Source organism: Leopardus geoffroyi, chromosome B3 (genome assembly GCF_018350155.1).
Source record: "Leopardus geoffroyi isolate Oge1 chromosome B3, O.geoffroyi_Oge1_pat1.0, whole genome shotgun sequence".
Taxonomy (NCBI): domain Eukaryota; kingdom Metazoa; phylum Chordata; class Mammalia; order Carnivora; family Felidae; genus Leopardus; species Leopardus geoffroyi.
Genome location: NC_059337.1, coordinates 117,872,998 through 117,890,562, shown reverse-complemented (window position 1 = coordinate 117,890,562; position 17,565 = coordinate 117,872,998). Strand labels below are relative to the sequence as shown.

The following is a 17,565-nucleotide window of genomic DNA, read 5'->3' as shown; positions in this document are numbered from 1 at the left end:
AGCAGAACATCCTTCCATGTGGAAGCCATGATGCCTACCCTCCAAGAATCTTCCTTAAAGGTCAGGATGGGAGGAGGACTTCATCTTCTAGTCTTGACGGCTCCCTTTCACCCTCCTCATTCTGTTCACCCAAGCATCCTCCACCAGGGTCATCTTTCACAAATAAGATCATGTTACCTTCCTGCCTATCCTCCCTGCATTGCCTCCTCAGTGACCTCAGAAGCGTAGTCAGGCTCCTTAGGGTGGCGTGCTTGGTTCTTTAAGCTCCAGTCTCCTTACCTTGCCAACCTCTTGCCTCCCTGCCTCCCTTGGGCATGTGAGGCTACCAAACCCTTCAGTTCTACTCCTCTGCCCATGTGTTCCCCACATGGAAGATCTGGCGACCTTCTACTAATCTTGGAAGACCCAGCTCAGTGTTCCCAATAGCGTCTACTCATCCTCACCCATGGAACTTAATTCCAGTGCACTGTAATCATGGATTTACCAGACTGTCCCCAGCTCTAGGCGGAGGGCTCCTCAAGGGCAGAGGCTGTGTCCTATTCAGCTCGAATCCCTGCACCTAGCACCAGGGCCAGCCTACCAGGTGGAATGAATAAACAGTGGAAATGGTGGACATCTTGGGTCTCTCTTCCCCAGCTAAAGAAGGGTTCTTGGCCCTCAGTTGCCAGAGGATTCCTTCTCACACATGCCTTCATCACTTCCTCTCCCTAGCTCTGCGTCTTCAATATCTCCCAAGTAGAATGGGGAGAATGGGGAGTATCTGCCAAGTAGAATGATCCAGGGAAGACAGTAGATGAATGGTATGAGTGACCAATAGGATGGCCAGGAGACAGGGTCAGAGAGGACCTGTGGCTGACCTGTGGTTTGACAACTTAGTTATACTAGGAGAGCTAGTTAACTCCTTGCTGGATCAACAAACCTCCTCCATGCGGTCTGAAAAATTTGCCGATGGCCGTTTACAAGACGCTGGAACCTCGTGGCTGGCAGCCTGCTCTGGTATGCTCACATTTCTGCTCACATCAGTCGAGTTGTATGTGGATGAGAGTCAGTTGTGCTTGTTCACAAGTCTGTTTATGTCAGGCACACTTGTTATTCTAATAATGTAAGTTCACCAAATATTACATTTCACTGATGAAATTAGTGTGAAAAGAGAGAGTTGTTTCTATGAGGACCCAGTTGAATGGTTTGGAACAACTTGATAACGAAGAGTGGGCTAAGACAATTGCTAATGAGTTTGGTAGAGGTGAAACAACTGGAAAAAAAAAAGGGGGGGAAATAATACGAATATGAAAGGGGTCAACATACAGGTTACTTCCAAAGTGTTTTCAAATTCTTGATGCGTTTCAAAGGTGCCCAAACTGGATGGTTTATTTTGAGTGTGGTTGAATTAAGAAAGAAACTCAAATTATTAGGGCCCATAATCAAAGAGAGTCTTTGGTCCGATCTCAAAAAGCCATCGAATGATTGTTCTTTTGTATAGCTTATGTTGACAGGAAGTGATCAGGTAAGGATGTATCTCTTTTTCATAATTCTCTGTTGACTATCTTTTGCAAAGAGCCAGGCAGGTACAGCTCTCCATTATGTCTGATGAAGGGGCGTCTGCTCTATTATAAGATACCTCCTTCGGTCTCCTGGACCACCATTTAGGCAGCCTATGGAATTGGGAGCTACCTAAAGAGGAAGCCTGACATATCACCAGGCCCACCACGCTGGTCTCCTGACTCAGGAGCAGCACAGCTCAGTGGAGGTGAAAGCTGTTTTGAACACTGCTGTCGCAGACGCTATGTTGTACTGCTAAATGTAAAACCCGGGAAAGTGCGACCCAAGTTGGGCCACGGGCCTTATTTAAGCAGAAGCATCCTGAGACATTTCTAGCGCATCCGGGTCAAAATGGGCCAGCTAGGTTGTGAAGTAAAATACCACACGTGGAATGCAGAGCTGGTACCGTTCCTGATGACTGCGAGCTACATGGTCACCTGACTTCAGCTTGCTCCCTCTGTGGCCAATGCCACATGGCAGGAGGTCTGTTCACCCCACCTAGGGAGGTAGAACGTAGCTGTTGAGCGGACCTTTTCTTGGCATAGAACCTGGGGCTTGTCTGCCCTGACTCGGGTGCCTTCAACAGTGCTTGCTGTGACGCCTGACCAATCAAATGGCCACAGACAATGACAGCCAGTCCTACTACTGGGCATCTGGGGGACTTGCTTTAGGCTCACATGTTGGTTTTATCTGGGTATTTAATTCCTCATTGAGAAATCTTTGTCTCCTTGCCCTCACACCTGGCAACCCCACCTCCTGGCACATCACTCGGATGACCCGCTGCCATCTCAAGCTCACCGCATCTCACCGCGATATAAATAGAAAACACAAAAAATGTTATGAAGTGAATGGATTCCTATACTCTATGTGCAACTAAGCAGAAAAAAAAAAAAATGACCTCATCCTATTTCAATGTATTTAAAGAACTGACTCCCTCTTCACACTTTGTCTTTACGAGTGATGTTGTTTACCTCAACCTCTTAAACCAGGGAACCATATTTCTCTGTTTTCCTCATACCCTTGAACTGCTTTTTAGTACACTGGGATTTTAGCACTGTAAGTCACCCGGGTGGCCATTCAGTACAGGCCCCTCGTTGCCAGCTGGGAAAACCAAAGGCCCAGAGAGGTGAAGTGAGTGACCCATTGGCCAGTTAGTGGTGGAGGTGGAATGAGAACCGAGGCCTAGTTCAGAGCTGTTTCCATTATGACATTTGCTCCATCATCTACTCATTCATTCATTCATTCATTCATCCAGGTATGTCCTGTGATTATCCTCAGTTTACAGACGACGGAAACGTTTCCAGGTCATTCCCCATCGTTGGGACTCCCTAAAGCTGCTGCGTCCATTCTCAATGTCTCTCCTTGACTCTGACAGCTTTTCTTATAAACCTGTGCCTCCCCAAACTATTCAGCCTTCTCAGTCATTCGTCACCAACAGGAAACCTGTGAATACTCAGATCAGACTCCTCACCACCCTCTTCCTCCCCATCACGCTGCCTCCCCCAGCCTGGAATGCTTGGATGGTAGGACTGTGACTTAATCAAATCTGGGTCAAAGCAACGGACACAGAGTGGGTGGTCAGTAAAGGTATGTGGAACGAATGACAGTGTCTGATTCTTCATCAATCCAAATTATACCTATCCTGAGTTCTTAGCTTTGGTTTTACATCCTCTCTGGCAAGATGGCCCCCGCAGAACTGATATTGTGAAACATTACCTTAGTGATAATAACACTAACCACCACCATGGTTTTTTTATTGGTTCCTTTCTGTGGGGCCACACACCAAACCTTACAGGCATTTCATTTCATCTTAATAAAACCACACTAGGAAAGGAGTACTATTCTTCTTCTAATTTTCACAGGAAATTTCTGAGGCACAGAGAGGTTAAATAACTTGCCAAGATCACACAGCTAGTGGAACCAGTTGATCTTGGAGCCGCTGTGCTGAGATCTCTCTTGGTTAAAAACTTTGATTTTCTGACTGAACTGCTTTGTAAATGCTGGTGAGTACTTTTGCGGCCCGCACCTTGACTTCTCCATCCGATTTGCCAAAGTCGAGGCACAGGAATTCAAAATAATTTTGCCTTAATGAAAGCCTTATATAAAATTGTTATTCCTACCCTTGTTCGTGCCACTCAACTCAAATTATGATGTGGAGAATCGCTCTAGAGAAAGGGAACCAGTGCCCTGGGGTGTATGGTGTGAGATGGCCTAACCTTTATGGGCTCATGTTCAAGTAAATATTTTCATCTTACTGGAGTCTAGTTATCTGGTCTTGCCATCCTCCTCCCCTCTCCGCAGCCTGTAAAAATATCATTTTTTACATTCACAAGGGCACCCGGCTGCTGCATGGAACTGAGCCACGGTTACTCAAGTTCCGAGTTGGGCTTTTGTGAGTGGTGTTTCAGCCCCCAGAAGAACCAATTTTGTGAATAGCCAAATGTAGCTCTGATTCTGAGTTGGAAGCCTTGCTTATCCACTTATCACGTGGTTTAGAGCACAGCCCAGTTCCAGAGGGACCCCGCAGTGGTGCCCTGCAGACAGCTGCAGAGACCATCAGAGGGCCCTGCCCCCTGCATAAGGGCCGTCCTCCGGACCTGGAAACACAACGACTGTAGCCTCCTTGGGCAATGCCTTGTCTGCACCCCGTCCTCGGCATTGCTCCCCACCTGCTGGCGTTGGGAGTGATCCAGACAGGGTAGCTTATCACAAGGTGTCCCGGACAGGCTTCCCTGATCACTGCCCAGCTGCCCGTGCCCCTCCCTTCTCTGCAGCTGCCTCTGTCTCCCCGTGCAAGCAACTCTGCAAAGAGCTTGGGGAGAAGCTGGGATCTCACCAAGTGCCCCAGGCCCAAGGAGAGCCACTGTGGACTGCCTCAGCAGCTCAGTCAGTCAGCATGGGCCTTGAAGCCACTCGGATCTGAGTTCCAATGCTGATGCTTCTACTATCTGTTAATCGCCTTTAATAAAGAACCAGAACTGTCAGCAACCATTTGCTGAGTGCCAGCAAAACTGTGCTATGCCCTGGGGAATATGAGAATGAGCAAGCAGGACCAGTCCCTGGCTTCACGGAGCTTACGACTGACTGGGCATCCAGAGAAGTAGAATACGACGCGATATGTGTGAGGTTGTGGCCTCTCTGAGCCTCAGGTTCTTCATCTGGAGTATGGGGACAAGGTAACTTCTGTAGACAAGATAACTTCTGTCCTGCCTGGACAGAGGTAACTCCCTGCCTGCCAAACTCCCAACCTCACCCACTCCTAATTTCCTAGTCCAGGATAACTTCTGCACACTCCTCCCTGGTCTAGCTTCTTTTCCGCCTAACTTCTCTAGCTATCGAAAACACCAATGAATTATTCATAACTCTTAACGAGTCTGTGAGAATAGAAAGAGCTGGGGTGGGGGTGGGGGTGGGCCCTTGATCCAGCCCTCCCTGAAACCTTGCCCCAGAAGGGAGTGGTCAGCGGTCACTATCTTGGTTCTCCCTGGCTCCACAAAATGAGCATACTGGCCAGCTTGATGGAACGTTCCTTCCCTTCCCCTGTTCCCCTCCAAAGGCTGCATCTCTCAGTGTGCTCTGCCTTTCTTCATTATGTGGAACAGGGAGCTTATTACATGTCAACGCTCGGAAAAGGACTGAGCAGGATAACGACCCCTCCTCTCTGTGCGGCAGTCACCCAGACACCAAGCGTTTGTCGTCCACGCTCCCAGGAGTGACGCCTCTTCACTGCTCACCGTAGTCGGTGTTTTCAGGCTCCCAGCAGTTTGAAGGCCAAAAGTACGGGGCCTGCGCAAAAGAGCACAGATGTCAGGACTCAGAGGCACACCGGTACTTGCCCTCCTCTGCCCGGGGCCTGGGTCCAGCCTCTCCTGCGTCCAGGGAGGACCCCTCCCCATGACAGGCTCTGCCCCGGCTCCTTTGTGCTGATGCCAACCCCCCAACTCTCTCCTGGTCTTAATACAGCAGAGGCCGTCAACACTTCAATCTGGGTATTGAGAAATGACATCTAAGGTAAGCAGAAGAAATGCGAAAATGAGACACTTCGTTAACAGGGCAAGTATTTCTTATCCCAAGACAATAGACGTCTAATGCCAAAGTCAGGCCGGCACAGTTTCCCGGGGAACACAAGCTCCAAGTTCCTTTTCTCCCTTTGAAGTATGTATCCCCAACACCGACGTGTGGAAACTCTAACCCACAGGGTGGCTGCACTTGGAGGAAGGAAGTAATTAGGGTTCCGTGAGGTCACAGGGTGGGGCCCTGATCCCATAGGATTGGTGTCCTTATCAGAGGAAACACCAGAGAGCTTGCTTTCTCTCTCCACCACGTGAGAAGCGGCTGTCTGAAAGCCTGGGTGAGCCCTCTCACCACTGACCTAACCTGCTGCACCCTGGACCCTGGACTTCCTGCCTGCAGCACTGTGAGAAATTTCTGCACTGGTGGTGTACGCCCCCCAGTCTTTGGTATTTTGCTATCGTAGCTAGAGCAGACTGAAATGCCCTTTGACCCTGTCTAAAAAACTCCACTCCGTTGGTGTTGACCTTGACACAGCCTCTTATCTTCTGGCCCATTTCCCTCTAGAACAGGACCTGAGAAAAGGAGTGGGAGGGGTTAGGTAGTGGACAGAAACTTCAGACCAGGAAGGCAGCATGACAGAGTTGAAAGATCAAGGACTTTGCCATCAGGCTGACCGACACTCAAATCAAGGCCACCTCCTAGATTTATTAAACCTCGGAGCACGTCAGTGTTCTCATCTGTCAAATGGATGATATATATAACCCTAAAAGTTTGTTCTTCAGATTGAATGGGGAAATATGTGTAAAAGGTGCCCCCCCCCCCCAACAACAACAAATGGCCCAGATAAAAGTTTGTTTGGCCTTCCCAGTGTTGGGGGAGGTAAGGGTTGCTCCCTTAAATACCCTCAGTTTTGTAGGTAGTTTTAATCTGAGATCAGATAATAAGAGAATATTCTTCAGGAGGAGGAGCTGGCAGGCCTACCTGGAAACGGTAGAAGGTGCCGTCATCCTTCATGGTGAGAACATGGTCCGAGATTGGAAAGATGTAGCCCTGGGCAGCTATAAGGCTTCCCACGTGTATTGCTTCAACTGCATGGACAGGGCATGAGAGAGAGGAGTGTTTAGTAAGCTGTCAGAACGCAGGGCTCCTTAGCTGGAATGTCAGTCAGGAGGGCAGAAAGGCAACCAGAAGCCAACTGTCATCACCCCCAGATAGCTGCATGATTGATCGGCTGATTGACTGATAGCCTTTGATATAAATAAATGCACTGGGCCGGAGGTGGGGGTTGGGGCATCAGTGGCTAGGAAGGGCCAACATGTGTCTGGGTTGGCCCAGACATTTGGACCATTTGGACCAACATTTGGATCCCAGCTCTGAGAGTCTGACATCGCTTGACTTTCCCCAAGACTTGCAGAAGAAAGTAGCTTCATGGTTAAGAGCATGGGCTTTGGTATAGACACATGCTTCATGTAAAGGGCTTAGCAGTGCCTGGTGCTCGGTAGGTTTCGGCAGCCCTGATTCATGTGCCTGATTCATCATGTTTATCAGCCCCAGCAAAATGAGCATGCAGTCTCACTGCCCATAGCATTCCCCGATATGACAGTCCTACTGGAGGGAGGACAGCATTACCCTTCTCTAATGCATATAGAGTAAAACCTCACTTTCTTAGAAAATTGGAGGAAGGGTAGGTAATGCAGTGGGCAGTAGCAGAAGGAGGCCAACCTGACAGAAGTATTTATGTTTTTGCCACAATCAGCCCATTGTTTCGTTACTTAGCACCAGCCATAAATAGATTCTCGTAGGTAAGAATTTGTGTCTATTCGGAGCAGAGCTGAGAACGAAAAATAACAAATCCAAATGGTTCCACCATGCGTGATAATCCTTCACCAACATAAAAGTACTCTTACTGCTAAAAACTAATTTTTGGATGTGAAAGTGATTGATATGCTTAAAGAGTCTCCAGGAATTATTAATTTCATAAGCTCTGAATTTTTTTTTTTAAAGCAACTTGTTTTGTCTTGCAAACTTCTCAAGAGGTTGTATCTAATCCAAGTGTTTTACTTATGTAGATCACCTCTCTTTTGGAAATAACTGGTGGAGTCAGAATGAATGAAGTCGGATGTTATTTGCTCACTGATGACCAGTTTGCTTTTTAAAGTCTAGATGCTTCGAGAATCATGGGGACGGCAAAAAAGCAGAGTTTCGTCACTGGCAGCTGCTCCTTCCCCAGGGAGGAAAGAACAAAATCCAGTAAGAAGGTGACTTTCATGTCCCCAACCTAGGAGCTGGAACTCTCACTTCATCCTTTGTGGTTCTGTTTAGCTATATGGCAGATGGGGAGGGAGGGTGAGGGGAGGGGCAGATGTTGGATGTGCCTGGCTTCCCAGGGCTTTGCTTTGTCTCATTTCTACCCTTGTATTCCCAGCTGGTGAATTGTTCTTAACTCTTCCTGCTCAACCATTTCTCAGAAGCCTAAATGGTTCCCAATACCTTGATGTCCTCTCAAGGCCATCGGAGTATAAGAGACCTTCATAGACATGATCTTGCTTATTCACGAGCTTTCAGGGAAAGCTCCTCACACCAGGGCCAGAGGACTTCTGAAGCCTATTCTCCTCCCACACTACTACTACTGCTACTAATGATAATAATACGTGTTAGAAATACAGTGATTATTTTAGAAGGGGTAAGAAAACAGTGCTATCGGTAGAGAAAAGACTACCCTGAAGAATGGTACTCCTTTGGTTAAGCATTATAACAAAAGAAGCATTGACTTTAAGTACGTGCAACTGAACTGGTAGAAATTCATTCAGCCCAGTTTTTACAAGCGGACAATCAGAAGTCCAGGCTGCATGAGGGAAATGCATGGGGTAGTTAATCTGGGTTCTATCCTTAAAAGGATTTGAATTCACAGGTTCCCTCCTGTGGATTAAGAGCTTGAGCAGAATTACGAATTTTCACTTGTCACGGAAGTTGCCGTTAATCACGATGGTGAAAAAGGCTAGTGTCCCTCCCACGAACGACCCACTTCTTTTCTGGCACTCAGATTTCTGGCGACTACATTTAATTGAACTCTGTGTAAATTGTATTGTTTCATAGTCAATGGCCTCTTAGGAGCATCAGATTAAAATATAGGAATTCCTGAGCTGACTTCGTGACCACAGCAAGGAATCACAGCTGAAAGTCGGACACCTAGAAAGGGCACTTACAAAAATCTTTAGAACGCATAGCAATTGGAAGCCATTTAATTAAGGGCAGATAGGTCTACTCCCCAAGAACATAAGAATACATGAATGGATATTGGATATTGATAAACATGACCTTCAGGCATCAAGGATACTCAGTTAAAACAGGAAGTGTACTATAAACTCCAAAACACATTAACAAACACACAGATCCTAAGGTTGGCTTATCTGGAATTTTCACTTTTCTGAAACCCCTCATTCTCTAATTAGGCTGGGAAAATAAATTTTACTACTGATTTTCTGGTGGGAGGACAGATTCGGAAACTGTTTTATTGGCCAGAATTCCGTTGTTGTCTTTCTGGTGAGGTTTTCCTAATTGAAATGCACAATTAAGGCTCGGGAAAAAAAAAAAAAATCATTCTTTCACTTCTTGCAGAAGGAGGAAACAGAAGGAGTCTTAGCAAATAATTAAACATCTTAATTGTGGATCAGGCAATCTGATTTTAAGAGCTGGCTCTATAAAGATAGGTATTCAGTCGAGAAAATAAATTAATTTCATTTGCAAATAGAGTGACTCCACATCTTGGGATTCACATTTATTATTATGATTATTATTTTAATGTTTATTTATTTTTGAGAGAGAGAGAGAGAGAGAGCATGCACAGGGGAGGGGCAGAGAGAGAGGGAGACACAGAATCCAAAGCAGGCTCCAGGCTCTGAGCTGTCAGTCCAGAATCCAATAAAGGGTTCAAACTCACGGACTACAAGATCATGACCTGAACCGAAGTTGGATGTCTAACGTCCTGAGCCACTCAGGTGCCCCAAGACTCACATTTATAAGCCCAGTTCTCAGGAGAATGGGAGAATCTGGTTTGGAACTTGTTTATGGGATGTTTTTCAATACCACGGAGGATAAAATTGGAGTCAAATACCTGGGTCCTCGATGGAGAGGTTCTTCATAAGCCATTGCACAATGTCAGTACCTGAAATGATAAAGCAATTTGAACTGAAGACATCATGAATGCTTAACTCTGTGGCAGAAGAAACATGTTTACCTAAGAATCCCCAAATTCCAATTTAGCACACACCCAGAGAGCTGGATAATATTGACAATTTTCCATCCTAATTAACCATGTCTATCCATTGGGATGCTTCCATAGTCACGATCTCACTCTTTTCCAAAAAATCCATTTTTGATGACTCAGGATGATCTTGTGTCCACACTTCTGGGGAGTATCTATAGGGAACTTCCTGCAAATATAGATTTTAATGATTTCCCTGAGACAGGTTAGGTGAAATTATACTATATCTGAACCCCAGGATATTTCCTGAAGGAGGAGGCCTCTTCAGCTCCCTACCCTAACTGACAAGGCCTGACTAACACAGGTGACCTTACAGTTTCTTAACAACAACAACAACAAATCTCTAATTTTTTCATTGGGCCCATTTTAAATGAAAATGCTCCTATTGAGTTCTTACAATGGAATAAGGCTATAAATGACATACACCACTTCTAGGCCTGGACCATAAAAACTCCCATGTGACTCACCACACCCTTTCCTTCCCTATCTGCTGGCTGAATGTAGAGAACCCCAAGAACACAGGGGAGGGCAGAGCCACAATGTGGAAGGAGCCTTGAATCCTGAACAATCATAAAAATTGATGCCCATTTTGGGCTCTGACTTGATTAAAAAATAAACATTATTGTTTTCAGCCACAGAAGTTGGGATTTATTTGTTTTGACATCAAGTTCCACCTTAACTACTATAAAATCTTGAGTTGGAAGGGGCTTTTAAAGCATATCTACTCCAACCTTAGCCAATATAGGAGCCCCATCTGTAATACTGTGGACAAGAGGTACCATAATCTCCACTTGGAAAAACCCTAGTACCTGGGAATTACAGATTCCCTCCTAGTCAGCCTGTCCCAGTGAAATCATCTTTGATTTTTCAGAACAGAAATCTGACCCTCTCTGAAGTCCTCTCTTTGGACTTAGTTTTGCCCTCTGATGATAGAAAAACAAACCCAGACTTCTTGCTCTGGAGAGAGTCTGTCCGATATACTATCAGCATTCTTCTTGAGGTTTTCCCCCCTCGAGGTGACACATGCCTGGGCCCCTCAGCTATTTTCTCCCGTGACATGACCTAGAGACCCTCGCCATTTTAGTCAGAATTCTCTGAATATGTTTCCTTTTGTTTGCCTCCCTTTGAAAATGTCGCGCCTAGAGCCAATGTGGGCTCTAGAGGAGTCCAAATTTCTGGAAGGTTCTGGACTTCCAGTCAATTCACCTTTGTCACTCAACCATCTCACTTTAAACCAGGGCTGATCTTCAAAGGTGGTTTGTCACCTCAGGATGGAATGTTTGATGGAAAGCAGCCTGAAAGGGGCAACATTTCTGGATGTCTGAGTCCTGTTGTGCGTGGGTCTGAGGCTTGGTCTGCCCATAGCTCTCCTGGAATAGATTCCTAGCTGAAAACCTGGAGAACTAGCAGAGGTCTTCGAGGAGCATTTCCTTTCCCCAGAAATAAAGTTTCCCAGAAATCTGACTGGTTGCCAGAGGTGAGAACAGCACAGGCCTGTTTCTCTCTGGCTCTCTGGAGAGGGTATGGAACCTTGCACCGTAGACAACCAGGGCCCCATCCTACTATTTCTGTGCTCCCCCAAGACCAGCCTCCACTGGCTCAGCCCTGCAAGGTGCCCCCGTTTCAACCTCAAAAGCAGAACTTCAAAGCTTCTCCCCACTCTTGCTCCCGGATGGCATCTAGGAGCTAAACTTTGGATCAAAACCACTCCTGTTCATTCCCATTCTTTGAGAGAAAGGAGAGTTACGTCTGTGTGTGCTTGTGCATGTGTGTCCCGTCTCTTCCAAATGATACAAGTTCAACATTTGTCCTAGGACATGAAGAACAAAGCAGAAATCAAATAAGAACTGTAATCCCAAGTTGGGGGTGGGGGAGAGACTCTAACCTGTTTTTTCCTCAAAAGAAAAATAGTTCTTTTTTTGTGGGTTGCCTGGAAACGGATAGGTTTCCAGCATCAGCAACAGCTCTCCCCCGGGCAGGCGGATTATCTTTCTGCTGAGCTTGCTGAACCATTATTTATCACCTGCCAAGATTGATTACTCACCCTGGGACAATGACAGCCCTTCCTTTCCCCTGTTAATTACTGTCATCATTAATATCCATGTCACTAATTAGTATTCATTCACATTGAAACTCCTTCCTCGCTATCATATCCGTTCCCCCCTCCACCCCAGCCGAGACTTCAGCACTATTGTCTAGATTTCTACCCTCTTTTGCTTCCACGCGCTCAGTGTCTGGCCTAATTGTTCTCCCCAGTCCACCAGGCCCTGGTTTGCATTCACGGAGCCGAAGGATCCCCTTTTAAGCACTTTGTTTTTGGTAAAGACGGGAAAGTCACAAAAGCCTCTTTCCTTTTCACCTAGCAATGTGGCGGACCACAGACCTGGGTTTCTTGTCCCTGGTGCAGCCACCGTAACAGTCGGGGTCTTCATCTGGGGACTGGGGTGACTGTACTCAAAGCTCTGGTGAGGGCCGAGCTGCGCCCCTGCCTGTCCTGGGTCACTGCCTGCCTCACCCGCTGCAGACCCGCTCGAAGGCCCTCAGCAAGCATAACAACGTGTAGGGGTTGAGGACGCTCCCCCTCCTTCTCTTGGGCATGGGCTGCTTTAGGCTTCCTTGGACTAACCCAGGAGGGGCCAGCCTCCAGCCTCGTGGCTGGAAGCAAATGGTCCATGTTGAGCCCCAGGAACAAGTAAGGGAGGGAAATGTGTCATAATATTATGTCCTTTAAAATACCTATAATTATTACACTGGAACCAGGCGAGAATAGTTCAAATGTCCGTCAGGAGAAAGCATTTTTCTTTTTTTCTCTTTCCTTTCTTCCTTTTTTCCTCCAGCCCCCAATCATTCTTTCCTTCCTATTCTGAAATGAATTTGAAGCAGATTATTTTTCTGTTCTCTCTCAAATTAATTGTTGCCCTTTGTTACCACTGTCGGATTCTGGTTCTTATTTTGGTCAAGATACCCCGCCAAGGACTTAAAGCTAATATAAAAACTTTAGGAACAAATGCGGAATAGTTACTCTTTATTCCCAAAGGTTCTAAAACACTTGGCTGAAAGTTTTCTTTTTGAGGCTAATATGTCAACATATACGTCAGGAATATCCATGAAATACATCAGAGGGCACCCGAAACTGTTCTCCACAGCATGCGTGGTTTGTTAGTATATTTAAGTATATATTTATCAGATGTAGGTATGCTTTATGTTTCTATATGTGCTGTAGGTATGTATTCCAATTATGTCTTTTATATATCATTATGTGTATTGGAAGGGTGTTTGGACACAACTCAAAACTTCTCTAGTAGGGGACTGAATAATTAATTATGGCTCATCCATGCAACACGTATCTATTGAACACCTAGTGTATTAAATGAAAAAGCATATCAAGAACAGTGCGTATTGTAAAATGACATTTTTACAATAGAAATATGTATTTGCATTCGTATTCTATTAATTACACATGTATAGATATATACAGATACCGAGAAGAGAAGTTCTGGAAGAATGTTTATTTTTGAGAGAGAGGACGTGAGCGACAGAGGGGCAGAGAGAGAGGTGGCCTCTATGCAGATAGCAGAGAGCCTGATGCAGGGCTCGAACTCAGGAACCGTGAGATCACGACCTGAGCAAAAGTTGGATGCTTAACTGACTGAGCCACCCAGGAGACCCTGGAAGAATATTCAAACTGTTAACTTTAGGTTATCCTGGAGAGAGTGGAGGGTCCAATGATGGAAAATTTCTATTTTTTACATTTCCTTATTATTTGGAATTCATTGAACGTTAATATATTGCTTTATATAGTGCTTTTTAAATATATGGCTTTTTGGGGCGCCTGGGTGGCGCAGTCGGTTAAGCGTCCGACTTCAGCCAGGTCACGATCTCGCGGTCCGTGAGTTCGAGCCCCGCGTCGGGCTCTGGGCTGATGGCTCAGAGCCTGGAGCCTGTTTCTGATTCTGTGTCTCCCTCTCTCTCTGCCCCTCCCCCGTTCATGCTCTGTCTCTTTCTGTCCCAAAAATAAATAAACGTTGAAAAAAAAAATTAAAAAAAAATATATGGCTTTTTAAAAGTGAAAAACACTTTTCATTGTAAAGAGCAGAAAGGGAGGCGATGACCTCCTCCAGAGACTGCAGAGGAGAGGCTGGGGGATCAGGTTGCAGACACACAGCGGAGAGGGTAAGGGGAGCTCTGAACCCTTCTGCTGCCCCCAGGCCCTGGCCGTGGGCATTTTCTGCTCCCCAGTGAAGGGGCAGAGAAAAATGAGGCATGACGCACAAAACTGCCTCTCTCCAGAGGAGTAAAGAATTGGGAGGCTCGCTCCTAAGCCTAAAGCTCGTCACTCCCTCTGGACATTGGGCCAACCCCAAAGCCTTTTGTAGACTCTAACAGGGCTGCTCACCATAGTCCTAGACTAAGGGTGATCATCTGTACCCCTCAGTACAAACTGGATTCGAGGAAGCTGGTGAGATCTTCCAATATTTTAGGGGGTTCTCTTTCCGGTTTGGGGGAGATCCTTATTACAGAAGGGTTGTATTCTGAACTTTGTCCTCATGTGTTTTTTTTTTTTTAAATGGTTTTCAATGTTTATTTATTTTTGAGAGAGAGAGAGACAGAGAATGAGTGGGGGAGGAGCAGAGAGAGAGACACACACAGAATCCAAAGCAGGCTCCAGGCTCTGAGTCATCAGCACAGATCCCAACTCGGGGCTCGAACCCACGAACCGTGAGATCCTGACCTGAGCTGAAGTTGGATACTCAACCGACTGAGCCACCCAGGTGCCCCTGTCCTCATGTGTTTTAAGTGCCCCCAAAGATGAAGGAATACCTGGAACTTCCTGCCAGGTAAGTCAGAACCTAAGGGGATCCTACTCTGAAACGCTTTTCCCCATTCTTCCCAAAGTATTGTATCAACCTTAGCCCAAATTAGATTATGAAAACTTGATAAAAGACTGGTTCCAGTCACCTGCAAATTTCAAGTTATGTGAAACTTGGTAGCTTATAAATCATAGTACTGACGACTGAAGCAATCGGTAACTTACTTGTCAGTCCTCACCACTGGGGAAAGACACCTTCATTTGAGTAAACTGTTCCTGGAGCCCAACAAAAGATAAGATGGTTCCTGCCGTGAGTGACCTCCTGGTCCTCCGCAGTCAAGGTTATGACTCAGTCCACCCTGGGATTCTCACACACCTGCCAAGGTCTCTGCTACACCTGTGAGTGAGGAGGGCAGCTTCGTGCCGCTTTATCACGTAGGTGCCATAGGCAGGCCAACATTCCTGAAGGAGGGAGACATTCCCCAGGGTCCATCGTGCACCAGGCCCGAGCTGGGCACTTGACCCTGTAATCACATATCATCCTGACAATAATCGTGTATAGTATAATAACTAGCATACCCATTTTAAGGATGAGGCCCAGAGAGGCCCAAGGCCACATACCTATAAGAGCCAAGCCTGGAATCCAGGCAAACTCGTGCCAGATACTATGTCCACTACATCATCCTCTCTTATTGCTGAATAACTTTCCAAACGGTACTCAGAAGAATAACTGGAAAAGTGATACTCTGTGCTTATTTTCCCCTTGAAGCAGGGACATTAATTTAGTAGTAATAATAATTACTACCAATATTAGCTAGTGAGCTAATAATTCATTGAACACTTTCTATATCGCAGGCTGTGGAGTGACCCTACGATATTAGTCGCATGGGGGTGCCTGGGGGGCTCAGTCGGTTAAGTGTCCGACTTTAGCTCAGGTCACAATCCCACGGTTTGCGTGTTCGAGCCCCGCATCAGGGTCTGTGCTGACAGCTCAGAGCCTGGAGCCTGCTTTGGATTCTGTGTCTCCCTCTCTCCTTGTCCCTCCCCTGCTCATGCTCTCTCTCTGTCTCTCTCTCTCTCTCTCTCTCTCTCTGTCTCTCAAAAATAAACTTCAAAAATTTTTTTTAAATTCCATGATGTAAGTAGATTATTAGCATCTTTATTTTGCAGATGGATGGAAGGACATTCTAAGTAGGGCAGTCTTTATAGTTTTAGACCTTTCTTTTTTTTAGTTAAAAAAAAAATCCCACAAAATGCAACAGTTAGCTGGCAGAGAAAGCTGACCTTACTTAAGAGGAGATGTTAAACTTTAGGATTTCAGAGGGTGAACACACTGAATAGTGGCAGGAAGACCGGAGGAGACTCAGGAGGAAGCCCTGTGTGCCAGGACAAGTCTAATGGCATTTTGAGGGGTCGTGTTTGGTCAATGGGCTTGACTTTTTCCAAGGAACGCCGTGACAAAATTTCACAGACATATGCTTGTTAAGCAAGCCTAGGAAGCAATAGAACACAGCGTTTATAAAGTCAGACTTGAGTTCAGCTCATGCTGTGTCACTTATAGACTGTGTGACCCGGGGCAGGTCCCTGAACCACCCCCCACCCCAACCTCCACGTCTTCATGGGTTGATGGGGGTGAAATACTGCCTACTCAGAGGGTACCGTAAATGCGTGTATTCAAAACCTGGCCCGTGGTTTTGCTGGAATGGTCTGTTGATCATCAGCTCACCCCCCTGCTCTGTGCCTTCATTGCCTGAGATGGAAACGGAGACAATAACTGATCCGCTGCAGAGGCCCTAGGGGTTAAAGGGAGTTCCGCACGTGCCATGCCCGCGCAGTGCCCGCTACAGAATACGCATTAGCGCACATTAGCTGCGGACAGAGTCTGCATTTTTAGGGACCTTGTATTGGACCCAAGAGTCTAATCAAGTCATCTGTATGCCTGGAAGAAGCAACAGCAACTTGGAATTTTTGTGTGATTTGCCTGCCTTTTTGCCTTAGAGAACCTCAAGATGTCTTCTGATGCTTTTACGAAGGGGTCTGCTGATGGATAGCTTGTCAGATGGGAGGGGCAACGAACAAGGCAGTTGCAGTAGGCAAGCTCTAGGAGCCCGACCTCCGTGGCCCCATTTCTGGCCCTGTTCCTCCAGTAAGTGGACTTCTGGGCACGGTGGGTGGTAGGTAGAGCGGGTGCCCTCAATGCACGGCCATTCGGTCCAGCATAACAAGCCGTGTGCGCCAGTCCCTCACGTCCCAACATCCTCTTCCTCTCCCTCTTCTCCTCTTCGGCCTCATGGACTGCTTCTCCACTCCCAGAATGCACCACGCTCCATCCCGCTGCAGGACATTTGCATAAGCGATTTTCTGAGCCAGTGATGTTCCCTCCTTTCTCCGCTCCACTGTCTCTAGCTGACTCTGGCATGTCCTTTGGTTCTAACTTCCTCAGGAAAGCCTTCACAGATCTCCAAACCACATCGAGTCCTTTGGCTGTCCCTTGCAGAGAATGGGGTTCCTTCTCTTCGGAGCACTTCTCTCCATTTGGAATTAGATATCCACGATGTGATTGTTGGATCGACGTCTGCCTCCCCCTCTGTATTGGTTTCCTGGGGCTTCTGTAACAAAGGCCCACAAACTGAGCGGTTCAAACAGCAGAAATTTATTGGCTCACAGTTCTGGAGGCCAGAGGCCTGAGAAGGCGGGGTTGGCAGTGGGGGTTCATCTGAGGGCGGTGGGGGAGAATGGGTTCTGGGCCTCTCTCCTCACGTCCGCAGGTCTGCTGGTCTTTGGTGTTTGGGGGCCTGCAAATGCATCACCTCGATCTCTGCATGAGCACCCATCAGAGAGCATTAGAAATGTTCTGGGGGCAGCTGAGTGTTCCGAGGAGGTTCGGAGGGGACTCTGGCTGGAAGGCATCTGGGCCATATTGCCTTCCAGTGTTGTC

General features: G+C 46.7%; 1 protein-coding gene across 14 annotated transcripts in view; it reads right to left on the bottom strand.

Moving 5' to 3' along the window:
• The window catches only part of RGS6 (regulator of G protein signaling 6), a 606,196-nt gene that overhangs the window by 100,013 nt on the left and 488,618 nt on the right, over positions 1-17,565 (bottom strand). For all 14 annotated transcript variants that reach the window (XM_045451433.1, XM_045451428.1, XM_045451431.1 and 11 more), the window contains 3 exons: positions 9,668-9,718; positions 6,535-6,641; positions 5,274-5,325 (listed from right to left, as the gene is read on the bottom strand). In XM_045451433.1, the coding sequence (XP_045307389.1) occupies positions 5,274-5,325; positions 6,535-6,641; positions 9,668-9,718 (210 nt within the window). The remainder of the gene's footprint in view (positions 1-5,273; positions 5,326-6,534; positions 6,642-9,667; positions 9,719-17,565) is intronic.